Raw genomic sequence first — 17,454 nt, forward strand, 5'->3', positions numbered from 1 at the left:
AGTCGTGTCCGACTCTTTGTGACCCCATGGACTGTAGCCAGGCTCCTCTGTCCACGGGATTCTCCAGACAAGAATCCTGGAGTGGGTTGCCATGCCCTCCTCCAACGGATCTTTCCGACCCAGGGATCAAACCCACATCTCCTGTGTCTCCTGCGTTGGCAGCCAGTTCTTTACCACCAGCACCACCTGAGAAGCCCTCTAGCAGCGACAGTGACGACTAAAGGTCCCTAAACATTAGAAATGTCTGATGTTTAAATATGATTACCAAATGTTCAGTAATAAAATTCCAATGCAACTAAGTTTCGGGGGAAAAACCCTGAGAATACACAGGCTGAGGAAGGCCCTGGGGCAGAGGTGGCCCCACTGCCACACACACCTTCCCGTCCCCTTCCGTCCACCCCAGTCTTCTCGGGTCCCTGCTTCTCTCCTTCCGGGTCACCCTTCACGCTCTGTAGGTAGAATAATGACGAGGGAATGATGACGAGTGCCAGCCATGCCCTCACTCTCAGGCCGTGCCATCGCAGCAACTCCTCACACAGCCCTGAGGGGGCAGGCGGTGGCACGGTCTCTGTTTAAAGGGGAGCAACTGAGGAAGACAGAGGGTAGGGGTCTGCCAATCACACAAGCAAGTCACACAGCTTGAACAGGGTGGGACCAGGAAAGGAAGCTGGGTAGGCTCTAGTCCAGACGCCTGAGGGGTGTGTGTGTGTGTGTGTGTGTGTGTGTGCGCAGTATGCCTGTAGTGTAGTGTGAGTGGTGTATACTGTGTATATAGGGGTGTGTGTGCGTGTGCGTGTGCAATATGTCTGTAGTGTGATGTGAGTGGTGTGCACAGCATATACAAGGGTGTGTGTGTATCTGATGTGGTGTGTGTGTAGTATGTCTGTAGTGTGGTGTGAGTGGTGTGTACAGTGTATATAGGATGTGTATGTGTGGTATGTCTGTAGTGTGGTGTGAGTGGGGTGTACAGTGTATATAGGGGTGTCTTTGTGATGTGGTGTGTAGTGTGTCTATAGTGTGGTATGAGTGGTGTATACAGTTTATATAGGGCTGTGTGTGTGGTATATCTGTTGTTTGAAGTGAGTGGTATATACAGTGTATATAGGGCTCTGCGTGTCTGTAGTATGTGTGTGGTGTGAGTGGTGTGCACAGTGTATATAGGGTGTGTATGTGTGTATGTCTTTAGTGTGCTGTGAGTGGTGTATACAGGGTATATAGGGCTGTGTGTGTGTGTGTAGTATGTCTGTAGTGTGGTGAGTGGGGTGTACAGTGTATATGGGGGTGTGTGTGTGATGGGGTGTGTGTGTAATGTGTCTGTAGTGTGATATGAGTGGTGGGCACAGTGTATACAAGGATGTGTGTGTGTGATATGGTGTGTGTGGGTTTGCACACGTGTGCACACATATGTGTAGGGAAGATCCTGGCAGGGTTGGGGTGCAGGACGCTGTCCTCGGAGCGGCACCTGCAGAGCACCCCTCGTCCTGCCCTGCAGAGCTTCTCCTTCCAGCCTCGCTCACAGAGGAGCCCTGGCCTCCTGCAGCCCCTCAGGGGAAGGGGCGAAAGCAGCAGGAAGCCCAACCAGGAGGGCAGCAGTGGGCAGGAGGCTGCCTCTTGCACCCCAGGCCCCTGTGCCTTCTGCTCCTTCCTCGCCCGAGCGGGACCGGGCCCCGGTGCACCCGGACTGTGGGCGGGCTGGGCCGGATGTGCTCGCTGGGACGCGGCCTCCAGGACCTGCAGGGGTCCCTGACTGCCTGACCCCAGCGTGCTGAGGGGCTTCTCGTCCACAGGGTGAAGGGCCCCCAGCTGCGCACTGTCCTCTGACTGGCTGGCACAGCCCGGGCGGCTGACCTCCCCCGAGGAGTGGATTCTCTCCCATCATTTCCTGAGTGCGTTGCCCGGCTGGGCATCAGGTGGGAGATTATCTGCCTGCACAGGGGCCCGGGCACTATCAGCGGGGGTAGGCTGGCTGCCCGGGCCCTCAGCCTGGCTGCCCTTGGAAGAGTTCTGCAGGCAGCGCCGTGGGTTCCAGAGGGCAGAGATGATCCTCTTGTATTCCCTGCGGAAGTTCTGGTTCAGGAGCCCATAGACGATGGCGTTCAGGCAGCTGTTGAAATAGGCCAGGAAGTAGCTAGAGACGAACAGCCCCTCTGGCACCCGGGGAGCCACTTCTTCGGGGTCAATGGCCACGGCGAGGCCGATGCAGTTCAGCGGCGCCCAGCAGATGGCGAAGATCACAAAGACCACAAACATGCTCAGAAAGCTCCGCACGCGACCAGACCATGGGCGTGGCTTGCTCTCCGCCTTGACCTTCCTGCGGGCACGCAGCACCAGCACCCAGATGTGCAGGTAGCAGAAACACACAACAGCCACGGGCAGCAGGAAGTGCACGAGCACCACGGCCGCCGTGTATCCGGCGCTGGCCGTCTGCGCGAAGGTGCACGAGTAGACGCGCGGGTCGTACTCCAGGGACCCCACGAAGAAGTTGGGCAGAAGGACCAGCAGGGTGAGCAGCCAGACGAGGCCAACATAGACGGCGGCGTGCCGGCGGCGGCAGAGGCGGTGGTAGGTCACGCTGCGGCAGACGTAGCAGTAGCGGTCGACGGCGATGGCGGTGATGTTGAAGACGGAGCCGACCACGCTCAGACCCATCACGAAGGCGCTGGCCTTGCAGTGCACCTCCCCCAGGGCCCAGCCGTCGTGGAAGATGGCCACGAGGCTCAGTGGGTAGGGATACAAGGCTACGGCCAGGTCAGCGAACGCCAGACTCACCAAGAACAGGTTACCTGGAGCAAGAAACGGGCGGAGAGAGTCAGGCTGAGACCGTGTGATCTTCATCCTCTAGAATATGCTAGAATATTCTAGCCTCTGTCCCTCCCAGGAGGGACTCTCCCAGGACACCGATGTGCCACTGTCACCGTGCATCTGGGGGGCCCCTGCAGAGGCTGCAGTGACCACCTCAGGGGTCCAAAGCACCTGGCTGATGGAAAGGACCCAAAAGGCACAGCAATCAGAAAAGCCAGGTCTGATCCCAAGGGGGTTTGGGAAAAGGGGGCTCAGAGCCACTCAGCTGGGAGTGCTCTCAAGTCAGACCCTCAGGTAAAGCAGATTCTACACCTGTAGCTACAAACAGACCTACAAGGTAGAGAAAGTCCTCCGTGTCCAGACACACATTGTCACCCCACCTCAAAGAAGACTCCTGGGGAAGCTGTAAGACCCACAAGCAGGCTTCTTAAAATGCCTGTTTTAGCCTCAGATGCTTGAGGTCACCTCACTCAGAAACGACTGAAAAGACATTTGTTAGTTCCCTGGGAGTTCCCAGGACCCAACTGTTCCTGAGTCAAGAGCTAAGTTAGGATCTGAGGGAAAAGTGTTAGTCACTCGGTTGTGTCCGACTCTCTGCGACCCCACGGACTAGTAGCCTTCCAGGCTCCTCCGTCCATGGAATTCTCCAGGCAAGGATACTGGAGTGGGTTGCCAAGCCTGGCTCCAGGGGATTTTCCTGACCCAGGAATCACACCCAGGTCTCCTGCATTACAGGCAGACTCTTTACCATCTGAGCCACCAGAGAAGGGTCTGAAGGAAACAGGGTGTAACTGAATAGAAAGGAGCTCATCTGGACATTTTGGAAGTGCTTTCCAAGCAGTGAGCTTCCCTGTGTCTTGCGACTTTCAAATACAGGTTGGATGGTGGAGGAGAACCCTGTCTTAGGGTAAACTGTGAGATTCCTTCCTATTCTACTGTCTCAGGAATCTGTTTAGTTAGTGGGAGAAAATCCCCCTCAAATTATTTCATGCTGGTACTACAGGCAAGAAATGCATATCTCAGGACCTGCCTGGGATGTGGGGGCATCTCCTGCTTTTTCATTTCTCAGTCTTGTTCTCTATCTCCACTGGTAGATTTCAGCTTCTGATTCCACTGTGCATATATGCATGCTAAGTCGCCCCAGTCGTGTCTGACTCTGTGTGACCCCATGGACTGTATCCCACCAGGCTCCTTTGTCCATGGGATTCTCCAGGCAAGAATTCTGGAATGGGTTGCATGCCCTCCCCAGGGGATCTTCCTGACTTGGATTGAACCAGTGTCTCATGTCTCCTGCACTGGCAGGCAGGTTCTTTACATCTAGCAGCACTTGAGAAGTCCTTCTGACTCTACTACTTAGACCGTACTTGGTGTCAGAGAGTGAGGGGTTACCTCTTTCAAATTTGTTGTCAGATGACTCAGGAATCATTACAGTTGATTTACAATATTGTATTAGTTTCAGGCGTACAACATAGTGATTCAGGATTTTTATAGATTATACTCCATTTAAGGCTATTATACAGTATTGTCTGTATTCCCTGTGCAATTCTTACAGTTTATTTTGCACCTAGTATTTTTCTCTCTGAATCCCTTATTGCTATGCTGCCCTTCCCCCATACCCTCACCCCACGGATAACCACGAGTTTGTCTCTGTGTGACCCTGCTTCTTTTTTGTTATAGTCACGATTTGTTCTATTTTTAGATTCCACATAGAAATGGAAACACGCAGTGATCATTCTCTGTCTGACTTATTCTACCAAGTAGAATGGCATCCAGTTCCATCCAAGTGGTTGCACGTGGCAAAATTTCACTCATTGTTATGGCTGAGTAATATTCCATCATGTATGTGTATACACCACATCTTCTTTATCCAGTCATCTGTTGATTGCCTCCATACCTTGATAATTGTAAATAATGCTGCTATGAACACTGGGGTGCATATGTATTTTTTTGAATTAGTATTTTCTTTTTCTTTCAGACATATAACCAGCAGTGGAATTGATGGATCATATGGACAGTCTATTGAATGTGAGAAAATATTTGCAAATGGTATGTCCGATAAGGGGTTAATATCCAAAATGCAAATAGCTCATAAACTCAATATCAAAAAAACCAAATAACCTGATCAAAAAATGAGCAGAAGACCTATATAGATGTTTTTTCAAGGAAGACACACAGATGGCCAACAGGCTTATGAAAAGATGCTCAGCATCACTAATAATCAGAGAAATGCAGATCAAAATCACAGGAAGATAGCACCTGACACTGATCAGAATGGCTGTGACCAAAAAGAACACAAATAACAAATGTTGGTGAGGATGTAGCGAAAAGGGAACAGAACCTTAAAACACTGTAGGTGGGAATGTAAACTGACGCCGCCACTGTGGAACACAGTATAGAGAGTCCTCAAAAAAAAAAAAATTAACTGTTTTGACATTTTGACATTTGGAAGTGGGTGCTGAAGTTGAAGTGACCTGGGGTAATCTCAGTGCTGTCACTTTTTAACTTGACCAAGTCCCTGAACTTCTTTTCTCTGTGATGATTCTTTGTCGGTTCTGTTCTTTATTTTTGGAGCCTCTTTCCCCCTCCTCAGACACACGTGGCATGGCTATTTCTGTGACAAAAATCCCTTCTTTCCAACGTGGGGATGCTGGCCTCCGCAGGGCCCACAGCCTCCTGGCGGGGTGGCAAAGGAGCTTCCTGCCCTTGCAAGCACGGGCAGACAAAGGCAGGAGCGGCTGGGAGCAGGTGCGGCTCAGCCCGCTGTTTCTCAGGAAGCAAGTCAAGCTCTGCGGTGTTAACGTGGCCCAGCCTGGAATAACGCCCCAGAGGCGGCAAACAGCTTGTAAGCAGTAGGTAGAACACATTCGGCTCCACGTGGAAAGTGATTCAATTACTCTTCCCCATTACTCTGGCCGTTCCTAAAAGGCTGAAATCAACCAGTTCCTGCTGCAGATCCATCTGCCCAGATGTCCTATCGTCTCCAGACTATTCCAAATTAGAGGAATAAAATTCTTGCCGTGTTTCCCATCTCTAAGAAGCCAGGCCCTGTCTAGATGAGAGTCAAGGGGAGGCTGAGTTCTCCAGACCCATTTTCTACAGACAGGTGAGAAATTGAGCAGGACAGGCAGTGCTGCTCATCACCCGGGCACAGGCCTCTAACGAGCATTTATCTCACAAGCCTTGGCGTTACTTATTTCCATCGGCCTCCATCAGACAGGGCGTGTTAGTGGAGACAGACCTTCACAACAGGGTTTTGTATTAATATGGGTGGAACTGCCATTATTCATACACAAAGCACATCCCTCCACATACACAGCCACCACGGTCCCCTCCCTCTCGGCCTACTTTCCCTTTTTCAGGAAATCTAGTCCTCAGTGGGGATGTGTTAATCTGGAAGAGAGCCAGCAGATGTTGAGCTATCTGGTCTTCATCAGAATTCTGCATCCCTCTTTCCTGTGCCCACTCTATTTTCTAAGAAGAATGTGTTGGTTTTAAATTGTATCTGCTCTTTGAGCTAAAAGTAGCAATGCAGAAATAGGTAGTCATGGACTCATTTGCTCAACAAATACTGCTGAGTATTTACTGGGTACCGGCTCTGACTGTGGGCTTCCCTGGTGGCTCAGCCAGATGCTCTGACTATGCTGGGGCTGAGGGTAGTGTGGTAAGCAAGAACGATGCATCTTCTCTTACACACCTCATGGTCTCATACAGGGGACAATGAAATGAAAGTGAGATGTGAAGGTGATCTAGTGGTTACCATGCAGAGCGGCCAGGTTTGATCCTAGTCAGGGAACTAGATCTTGCATACTGTAAATGTAAAAAATCCTGCATGCAGCAACTAATGAACCCACAAGCCTCAACAAAGACAAGGAGATCAGGCATGCTGCAACTAAGACCCAGTGGAGCCACGTATATTAATGAAATACAGTTTTTAGTGAGATGCTGTGAGTGTTATGATGGGGAAGTTAACACTATCCTCTCTGTAATCCTTTCCAACAAGGTTAAACTTCCCATGCCTTGAAGTCTTCCTCCATCTTCCACTTACTCAAAACCGTGTGCTCTGTCCACTGAGCACCTATCATGCTTGGGTAGGGCACAGTGATGGCTGAAAGACATGCCCCTGCCACTGAGATGCCCACAGTGCTGTTGGGGAAAGAGACACAGAAACTGTGTTTTCGTGTAGGGAGAGCTAGGTGGGAGACCAGCATGAGGGGGTGAGAACACTGGGCAAGAGTCAAGTTATCCTGGGGCTGAGGGCAGTGGGCGGTGGGGTGGGGATGAGGCTGATCAAGCATGACCAGCCAAGGGATCAGCCACAAATCACAAAGGCCCTTCTTCTGGGCCTGCCTCCATCCCAGGATGGCTATTTACCTCAAATGGGATCTTGCATGGGAAAGGATTTAAGAAATAATAATAATCTTCAAACAAATGTGAGGTATTCTTTTTTTTTTTTAATTTTTAATTTAATAATTTTAAAACATGTGTTCCCCATCCTGAACCCTCCTCCCTCCTCCCTCCCCATACCATCCCTCGGGGTCGTCCCAGTGCACCAGCCCCAAGCATCCAGCATCGTGCATTGAACCTGGACTGGCATCTCGTTTCATACATGACATTTCACATGTTTCAATGCCATTCTCCCAAATCTTCCCACCCTCTCCCTCTCCCACAGAGTCCATAAGCCTGTTCTATACATCAGTGTCTCTTTTGCTGTCTCGTATACAGGGTTATCGTTACCATCTTTCTAAATTCCATATATATGCGTTAGTATACTGTATTGGTGTTTTTCCTTCTGGCTTACTTCACTCTGTATAATAGGCTCCAGTTTCATCCACCTCATTAGAACTGATTCAAATGTATTCTTTTTAATGGCTGAGTAGAGGTATTCTTATTAGTTATATTCAGGGATAGGCATTTGAAACAACTGAACAGGTAATTTATTAAAAATGTGACTACTTCAAAAATACTAAAACAATGTCCTTTCATATTAACATAAGCTCCTAATTAGGCTTCCCTGGTGGCTCAGTGTTGCAGAATCTGCCTAGCAGTGCAGGCCTCCCAGGTTCGATCCCTGGGCTGGGAAGATTCCCTCAAAGAGGGCATGGCAACCCACTCTAGTATTCTTGCCTGGGAAAACCCCATGGACAGAGGAGCCTGGCAGGCTACAGTCCATGGGGTCGGAAAAAAAAGTCAGACGCAACTTAGAGACTGAACAACAAAGAGATTTCCTAATTAATCCCCAGATTCTTTGAGGGTGGATATTGTTTTCTTCCCAAATCACAATATTTATGAAAACCCTGGATCGTGTGGGTAAATCATACAAGGGCTCAGTTGAAATCTAACATAATTTTAACTTACACTTAGCAAGCAAATAGCGTATGCAAAAATAAGATGGAGATATTTTAACCACTTAAAAGAATATATTTAAGAGCACAAGCATCAACTTAAATAAGTAACTAAAATGCTTATTGCTTTGCTGTGCTCAGTGGCACAGTCGTGTCTGACTCTTTGTGACCCCATGGACTGTAGCCCACCAGCCTCCTCTGTCCATGGAATTCTCCAGGCAAGAATACTGGAGTGGGTTGCCATTTCCTTCTTCAGGGGATCTTCCTAACCCAGGGATCAGGATCAAACCTGCGTCTCCTGCTTGGCAGGTGGATTCTTTACCCCTCGGCCAGCCGGGAAGCTCTATAAGATGCTTACCACAAAATCTTATACCATAACCATCAAAGCATTGCTTGGAAACTCTTATGGAAGCATTTTATTACTTTAATTACACTTAGTTATAACAAAAAGGCTTCCCTGGTGGCTCGGATGGTAAAGAATCTGTCTACAATGTAGGAGACCTGGGTTCAACCCCTGAGTCAGGAAGATCCCCTGGAGAAGGGAATGGCAACCCACTTCAGTATTCTTGCCTGGAGAATCCCATGGACAGAGGAGTCTGGTGGGCTACAGTCCATGGGGTCACAAAGAGTCGGATGTGACTGAGCCACTAACACACATAACAACAAGAAAACAATTGATATAGCACCTTAATGTTTATAATATGCATTCACACTAACTGACTCAATTGTTTTTCACAGGAATCCTTTAAGGCTGATTTTATGATGGATCAGCTGATTCCATTTTACAGATCAAGACATTAGCACCCAGAATATGTGAACAGAGAAAGAGGGGAGGAAAAAAAAAACAAGAAGAGAAACAAGAGGAAATCAGGAAAAAGAAATGTCAAAGGGATTGAGGGTGTAGAGTTTTTGGTCATCACAAGAGTGAGAAAGTGCCCTCTAGGCTGCCAGCTAGGAGACCAGCAGGGATGTGAGCAAGGGCGAGCCCGGTGAGTGCTGGAGGACACACTTCTGCACTGGAGGCCACCCTCCTAATCTGCTTTGCCTTCAAGAGAAGGAGGGAAATGAACTGGTGCTTGGAAAGGGCTATCTGATAGAGAGACTGTGGAAGATTTTTTTCTTCTTCTCTTTTAAATGAGAGAGGCTTCTACCTGACACATAATAAGCACATAGCAGTCTTTTTTTTTAAATTTACAATGATGTGCTCATTTGCAACGTTGTGTTGACTTCTGCTGCACAGCAAAGTGATTCAGTTATACATGTATACACTACTTTTCTTATACTCCTTTTCATTATGGTTTAATCGTACGACATTGAACATAGTTCTCTGTGTTACACAGGAAGGCCTTGTTGTTTATCCATTCTATATATAATAGTTTGCATCTGCTAAGCCTACATATAACAATCTTAGCTATTACCTATTATTGGGATTTTTATATTATTATCACCTGCATTATATCAGTCTTATTATAATTACATAAAATTATGACAGCCTGATATTATTATTACAAAGAACAAGAAAGAGGCTCATAATGTTGGACTAGGCTCCCTGGGAGATAAGATGTAAGAATTCCTATAGGATGAGAAAGGTGAAGTTAGGACACTGCTCCTGAAGTGTAAACTCCCTCAGATTCGGGACTTAACACTCTTAAGTTTTCCTCTTTCAGCCTTCAGTATCTTAAACTGTAAGACCTAATGGGTCATCAGTTTTCTGAGTTTTGCAGCATATCATGCTAAATACAGACTCTGAACCTTGTGGGGAGGAAAAAAAGGCAGTCAAACATGAAAATGTTCACACTCAGGGATACTGAGGACTCCAAGAGGGCAATTAACAAGGATTATGAGCTTTCTGGCTATTTGGCTAAAAGACATAATTAAGAGATTTAAAATGCTTCTATTTTTGCTCAGTAAAGAGAAAATACTTAGAGCTAAAATGTGAAGTTGGAAGGCTCAGGCAACATCAGAGAAGGAGTCTAAAGCAGCGCAGTTTAGTTTCAGCTGATGAAAAGCCCTCCAAAGCCTGAAGGCTCAGCAGCTCAGAAGATGCTTGCCACCAAGGGATGTCTCCAGGAGTGCTTGATGGTGGATAAAGCCTGGCTGAGGCGGGGCCACTTACCTGGTAATGCCTGGAGGGCGGGGGCTGTGGGCCCAGTAACATTTCCTCCAGGCCCTTCAGAAGCTTTAGCTCAGGGTCAGCCTGTGACATGTAAATAAATCACCATTTACCTCCTCGATTCAGGATCTGCTCTAAGCTAACTGGGGATGCCAACAGGGCCAGGCTGAAATCCCCCCCAGGAAGTCCGCAGCACAGCCAGTGGTTCTGGGTGAGAGATGATGCAGACTCTGTGCACTGCTGGGCGTCCAAGCGACAGAGTGGGTTCCAGACAAGGATGGATGAGAGATGATGCAGACTCTGTGCACTGCTGGGCGTCCAAGCGACAGAGTGGGTTCCAGACAAGGATGGATGAGAGATGATGCAGACACTGTGCACTGCTGGGCGTCCAAGCGACAGAGTGGGTTCCAGACAAGGACCTGGGTGTTCAGCAAGTGCTCCGTGTCTTTCTGGGTAATCCCAACGTCAGATATTCCACGTCCTTCTTCCTTAGAAATCACAGGAATGCCCTAGATATGGCCATACCTCCACTCACTAACAACACCTCCCTGAAAGTCTCTTAATCCACCTGCAGAACAAGAATCCATTGTCAGGCAGTGGCTCCTGATCATCACCTGGGAAACCAGGGTCCCTGTGCCGGTGGGCCAGGAACCATGGGTGCCGTGGTGCCTTCCGCTAGCTGATGGAGACTATCTCTGCATTACAGTAAGGACACGTCTCTCTCAGCTCTTTTCTGTGTGTGGCTGACAGTCTGGATGGTGCAGGGTAACAACAGGAGGCTCCATTTTATAGGTGGTTTACAGTGAGTAGCCTCAAGCCAGAATGGGCAAGAGGCACATACACATTACTATATATAAAACAGATAACTGGTAAGAACCTGCTGTAGAGCACAGGGGACTCTTCTCTGTACTCTGTAATGGCGTAGATGGGAAAGAATCTCAAAAAGAGTGAATGCATGTATATGTATGTATAACTGACTCACTTTGCTCTATCCCTGAAACTAACACAATGTTGTAAATTAACTACACTCAAATAGTTGGAGAAGACTCTTGAGAGTCCCTTGACTGCAAGGAGATCAAACCAGTCCATTCCAAAAGAAATCAGTCCTGAATATTCATTGGAAGGACTGATGGTGAAGCTGAAACTCCAATACTTCGGCCACCTGATGTGAAGAGCTAACTTTGGGGAAGATCCAACTTTCGAGAAGACCCTGATGCTGGGAAAGATTGAAGGCGGGAGGAGAAGGGGATGACAGAGGATGAGATGGTTGGAAGGCATCACCAAGACAATGGACATGGGTTTGAGCACACTGTGGGAGATAGGGAAGGACAGAGAAGCCTGGAGCGTTGCAGTCCATGGGGTCACAAAGAGCCGGACATACCTTAGTGACTGAACAACAACATACACCAATAAAAATTTAAAAAACAAACTCCCTAAGGAGTCACTGGGGTGCAATTTTAGGGAGCCTGCTGGCCACACAGGAACAACAGGGGTCAGTACACTCTAGAGAAGGTGCCAGTCAGCTTTTGAGGACAAGAATGAGATATACTTTGGGCTTTTAGTGCTCATGGCAGTTCAGTTCCCTGAGATTCGTACTGATGGCGTGAGTGGTGCTGAGTATACCTCACCTCACGACGCAAAATTAATACCTTCTATCTCACTGCTTTCTTGATATTTTGTCCATTTCAATTTGTTCCAGCAGACCTAGATTAAGTTTCAGAAATGGAATAAAAGTCTCTGCTCTCAATGATTTCACAGTCCCGTGGGGAGAGAAAAAACTCAGAGCGATACTGCAAGGGAAGTGCTGTGTGGACTGGGTGGGGTCGTGGGGGGAGACAGTAACCACACCTTTTATGATATTAACTATAAAGCCAACAACCAGCAGGAGGGCTGAGGAAGGGGGTTGAGCTAGTGTCTTGGGAGAAGACAGTCTACCTCTATGTTGGCTACTTCTTTTCCTAGTCAAATTTGATTTCGAGGTCTGCAAAAAGAAAGTGAAAGTGGTTCAGTTGTGTCCGACTCTTTTTGACCCCAGGGACTATACAGTCCATGGGATTCTCCAGGCCAGAATCCTGGAGTGGGTAGCCTTTCCCTTCTCCAGGGCATCTTCCCAACCGAGGGATCGAACCCAGGTCTCCCACATTGCAGGTAGATTCTTTACCAGCTGAGCCACCAGGGAAGCTCAAGAATACTGGAATGGGTAGCCTCTCCCTTCTCCAGCGAGCTTCCCGACCCAGGAATTGAACCTGGGTCTCCTGCATTACAGGCGGATTCTTTACCAACTGAGCGACCAGGGAAGCCCTTGAGGTCTGCAGCTGGTGTGCAATTCTTAGAGCCTAAAGGAGCCTCCATTTTTTGCCTGAGCCTTACAGCATATGGGATCTTCCCTGAACAGGCATCAAACCCGAGCTCAGGGTTTTAACCACTTACCACCAGGGTAGTAAGGGATTTGAGGGAGATATTCTCTAGCCAAAAAGAGGCAGAGGAGCTTCCCGAGATGAAGAGAGAGCATCAGAGAACACAGGCCGGGAGCGGGTGGCAGCAGCTCCTATCTCCATAAGCGGGAGCAGAGAGCTGGGGCTGTGACCCTGGGGAGTCCCGCCAGCCCCACAGGCTTGTGCCAGGGGCGCTGGGGCTGGGCCCCATTCTGTAGATGCAGGAAGTGGTCCCTGGATGCAGGGGTGCGTCTGGCCATGGTGACAGGGAGGGCGGAGGGGCGGGGAAAGCTGTCTGGGGACCAGGAACATGGCTTGTTTAGGGGAGGATAAGAGTGTGAATTGGGGCATGTAGAGATAGTCTGAGACCAAAATCAGGAGGACCTGGGGAACAAAGGGACCAGTGATGACTCTCAGGGATCGGGTGTCTCAAAGATGAAGAGAGGAAGGAGGTTCAAGAACTAGCATCCGGTGAGCCGAGGGAATGGAAGGTCCCGGGAGGGAGCGGCCCCCAGTGGCACAAAGCACAGGGCACCTCCCAGGAGGGCAGACCTAGGGGGCTCGGGGGAAATGGGGAGCAGTGAGTGATTAATGGATATAAACCGTTAGTCAGATGTCTGCTGAAAAGGAGAAAGGAGTCACGAAGTTAGAAGGACACATAAGACCAAGGAAAGATTACTTTTTCTTTTAATCAAAGGATCCCCAGTGTGTGGGGGTGGGGAGAGGGGCTAAAGGGAAAGAGAAATTGAAAATACAGTGAGAGAGAAGGAACATGATGGAGGAAGGTTCTGTAAAAGCAGGAGAGGAAAAGACAAAATACAGGGGTGGATGTTGGTGCGGCCTGGACAGGGGACAGAGAGCAGGGGCGGGCACAGGGAGAAGTCCCCAGATGCTCCAGGAGAGTCTGGGGTGTGGAGGGTCCCCAGGGAGCAGGCACGGGGAGGCGGAGACGCCGCCCGCGCCACTCAAGGAGTAAGGCTCCGGAAACGTGGCAGGGGGCGAAACACACTCCTGGCCTTACCGTCTAAGTGGCGCAGTGCTCTGCATCTGTCTCCCACCCTCCCTCCCTTCCTGTCTGCCTTGCTCTAGGGCCATCTCTGAGAAAGTTAGCCCAAGGCATGAGCACAGAAGTTGCAGACAGGGGAGTCCCCCGTGCCCACAAAAGGACAGTCAATCTAACCATCTACACTGCTATGGAACATCCCTGTTATTAACAATAAGAATCTGCCAAACAGAGAAACTGAGTTTATAATAGTCAAGTAGCAACTTCACTTTCACTTTTCACTTTCATGCATTGGAGAAAGAAATGGCAACCCACTCCAGTGTTCTTGCCCGGAGCATCCCAGGGACAGGGGACCCTAGTGGGCTGCTATCTATGGGGTTGCACAGAGTCGGACACGACTGAAGTGACTTAGCAGTAGTAGAGGATAATGACACCTGCTAAGTATGTGCCTGTGACTTTAATGTGCGCTGTGTGCCTGAGTTATTGTAAATATACATGTTTTCATTATGACAGCCCTATTTTCTTAAGACGGATGAATTAAAGAACTAGACTCAATTACAGAAAGGTCCAAGATGTTTCTTAAAGTAACTCCAAACTCTTCAGTAAGAGGAAAAACTGACAAATAGTAGTGAAAGTTGCTCAGTTGTGTCGACTCTTTTAAATTGTATATATAAATTATATATGTGTGTGTGTGCATGACGTCTGACTCTCTGTGATCCCATGGACTCTAACCTGCCAGGCTCCTCTGTCTATGGAATTCTGCAGGCAAGAATACTGGCATGGGTGGCCATTCCCTTCTCCAGGGGATGTTCCCAAGCCAGGGATCAAACCCAGGTCTCCCACATTGTAGGTGAATTCTTTACCAGCTGAGTTACCAGGGAAGCCGATGGATAGTAGAAGCAGTGCTAACTATTCAAAGTGCTGTAGGTGTTCAGGCATCTTGTGAAATCTCAGTCTGTCAAATGATTTTTCATGACCATCATCAATAAAGCCAAGGGTCAAATAAAAACTGGTTAAGTTGCGTGACTGGGGCAGGAAAATGTCCGAAATAGGAAGATCCCCTGAAGGGAACGGCTACCCACTCCAGTATTCTGGCCTGGAGAATTCCATGGACTGCGTAGTCTGTGGGGCGCAAAGAGTAGGACACGACTGAGCTACTGTCACTTTGATGCACAGATATGGTATTAAATTCTTTTTTTCTGGTGCTGGGCTGTAGCAGACTCGCCAAGACACGGGAAGGATGAACACAGCGAGTGCCAGTGTTTTAACACGCTCATTACCCACCCCAGCCATACTCTCAAATCAATAAGGTCTCTGTGAACTTCGCTAGGAGAGAGGAAGAGGCCAGCCCGCCTGTGGATGGAGGAGGGGAGAAGCAGCTTGCCTCCTTCAGGCAAAGGAAACAGCACCCTGCTCCAGCCACCCCACCCAAGGGAGGAAGCCCACAAAGGCTCCTTTAAACACCTGGTTAATCTGGGAGAGAAGCCCTGCTTCCCCGGGCAGGAAATGAATCCTTGTGGCTGCTACAAAAGACAATATGATCAAAATGATTTTAACCTGCTCTTTCCTAATAGATAAGCCTCTAGTCCAAAAACACAACACTATCTTGAAAAAGTTATTGCAGATAATAAAAGTCACCACTACTGAAATGACTGAGTTAGAAAGTTTAACTTTTCCTTTCCTTCCAGTTTAACTGAGATGTAATTGAGACCCAGCACTGTATATTTAAGGAGCAAAGCAAGATGATTTGATTTACATACACCATGAAAAGATTACCACAATAGGTTTAGTGAAGATCCATCATCTCAGATGCAAAAAGAAACAGAAAAAAAAATTTCCTTGTGATGAGAACTCTTAGGATTTACTCTCAACAATTTTCATATGACATACAGCAGTGTTATATTTACCATGCTGTACACTGCATCCTGAGTACTTACTTATCTTAGAAGTGGTCGTCTGTGCCTTTAGATTGCCTTAATTCAGTTTCCTCTGCCCTCAACTCTTGCCTCTGGCTCTACAAATCTAATTTCTTTTTCTGAGTTTGTTTTTGCAGTATAACTAACCTATAACAATATGTTAGTTCCTAGTGCACAGCACAGGGATTCAATACTTCTATACATTTCAAAATGATCCCTATAAATCTAGTTACCATCTGTCACCATACAATTACTTCAAATGTGGTTTCCAATATTACACATAGAAGCTCGCATTTTTGTTTGTTCTTTAGATAAAAAATCTTGGGAGTCACTGGGTCACATAAAGTGTTTATAACAATGTACTAGAAATAGCCTTTCTGAATGGTCTGCCTCCTTAGAAAAGCATGATTAAGTTATCTGATTGGTTTTCTGCTATCTTTTCATTTTAATTCACTCTAACATTTGAGTTGCCCCTAAGGCCCAAACAGGGAAACGACAAATGGACGAACGGGTCACTGAGCTTCTCCAAAAGCTAGAATGGTCAGCATGCTCTGATGACCTCGGGGTCAGAGTTCAGACTCCCTCCCTCTGGTTTTGTTCCCTAGCACACCTACATATGAGAAAATTGAAATGAGTGTATCGAAAGGGAGAAATAGTCAGGATTGCAACACTATTTTGCCAAATTATTATTTTAATCTTCGTTTAGTCCTACGAATTCCCTGTCTTCATTAAAGACGGGGGTTATTTGAAAACAATGCAGTTCTGACCAAGTAGATGCTGTCGACGGCTGTCTTTGCACTCTTGTTTGGAACCAAGATGAGGAGCTAAATATCGGACCAAAACCCTCTAAAGCGTTTCCACTAATTTACTCATTGTCTCAGTAAATAATTTCTAAGCACGTGCTGCGTGAACCACAGTGCTTGGCAGGGGAGGGAGGTGTTGAAGATGAGATTCCTGTGGCCACGGAGGGGCACCATCCAAATCCGCAAAAATTGGAGCGCCTTGGAGAGCTTTGACTTTCAGACGCTCCTATTTTCACAGCTCCCTGCTCTGCCAAGAAGTGCTCGAGAAAAACTTTACCCGATTCACGCCGGCACTGATGCGCCAAGTGCTTCCCGGTGCGTTTGCAAGAGCCACACGTCGGGGAAAGGCAGCAAACTCAACCTAATTTTGAGTTCAAGACCAAACCTGGGGACTTGTTGAGAGGAGGGAAGGCGGCGCGGGGAGCGGAGGACAGACCAGGCGGCCAACTGCGCGGTCAGGGTCAGACCAGAGACCCGGCCCCCGGGAGCGGCCGACGCGGCGGCGGGCTCGGCGCTCACCTGCGTTCCGGAGCTTGCGGTTGCCGAGCACCGAGAGGATGACCAGGAGGTTGCCCACGATGTCCACGGCGGTGGTGACGACGAGCACCGCGGACAGCGCGGGCGCCACCCAGGGAGGCCGGGGCGCCCCGGAGGGCCGCGCGCCGCCCGCGCCAGTCCAGCGGGGGCTCTCGGCCCGGCCGCCCGCCTCGCAGCAGTTGGCGAAGGAGCCGTTCTCCGGCATCCCGGACGCTCCGGCCCCGCGCCAGCCACGGCGCACCCCGTCTCTCCGCAGGCAGGGCGCTCCTTTCCCTGCCCAGCCCCGCGCACCAGCGAGGAGGCCAGTGCGGAGGCACCTGGACGAGATGATTAATTAAGCGTGGGCAGGGGGCGGAGAAAAACGTAGGACTGACAGGAGCATTTGGGGTGCAGGCGCTGCTGAAAGAAGCGCGTCTCTGCTTGGCTCGCTCAGGAGCAGGTGCGACGGCGCGCCGCCCGGAGCCCAGCACGTGCCTGGCCCGGTTCCGGCCTCAGCGCCTGAG

At 48.9% G+C, this 17,454-nt stretch overlaps 1 protein-coding gene across 1 annotated transcript; it reads right to left on the minus strand.

The window, feature by feature from the left end:
* Positions 1-1,875: 1,875 nt before the first annotated feature.
* MTNR1B (melatonin receptor 1B) lies at positions 1,876-17,156 on the minus strand. Its single transcript, XM_070783381.1, has 2 exons — positions 16,934-17,156; positions 1,876-2,783 (listed from the first exon to the last, which is right to left on the minus strand). Exons 1-2 carry the CDS (start codon positions 17,154-17,156, stop codon positions 1,876-1,878), a joined length of 1,131 nt encoding a protein of 376 aa, XP_070639482.1.
* Between the last annotated feature and the right edge of the window lie 298 nt (positions 17,157-17,454).

Source organism: Bos indicus, chromosome 29, assembly GCF_029378745.1.
Source record: "Bos indicus isolate NIAB-ARS_2022 breed Sahiwal x Tharparkar chromosome 29, NIAB-ARS_B.indTharparkar_mat_pri_1.0, whole genome shotgun sequence".
Taxonomy (NCBI): Eukaryota; Metazoa; Chordata; class Mammalia; order Artiodactyla; family Bovidae; genus Bos; species Bos indicus.

What these genes read in the sequence shown, in the direction of transcription:
- MTNR1B (XM_070783381.1), bottom strand. Translation starts at nt 17,156, where the DNA reads ATGCCGGAGAACGGCTCCTTCGCCAACTGCTGCGAGGCGGGCGGCCGG. An exon ending in CCGCAAGCTCCGGAACGCAG is followed by an intron (nt 2,784 to 16,933) that starts GTGAGCGCCGAG and finishes TTCTTGCTCCAG; the next exon opens with GTAACCTGTTCTTGGTGAGT.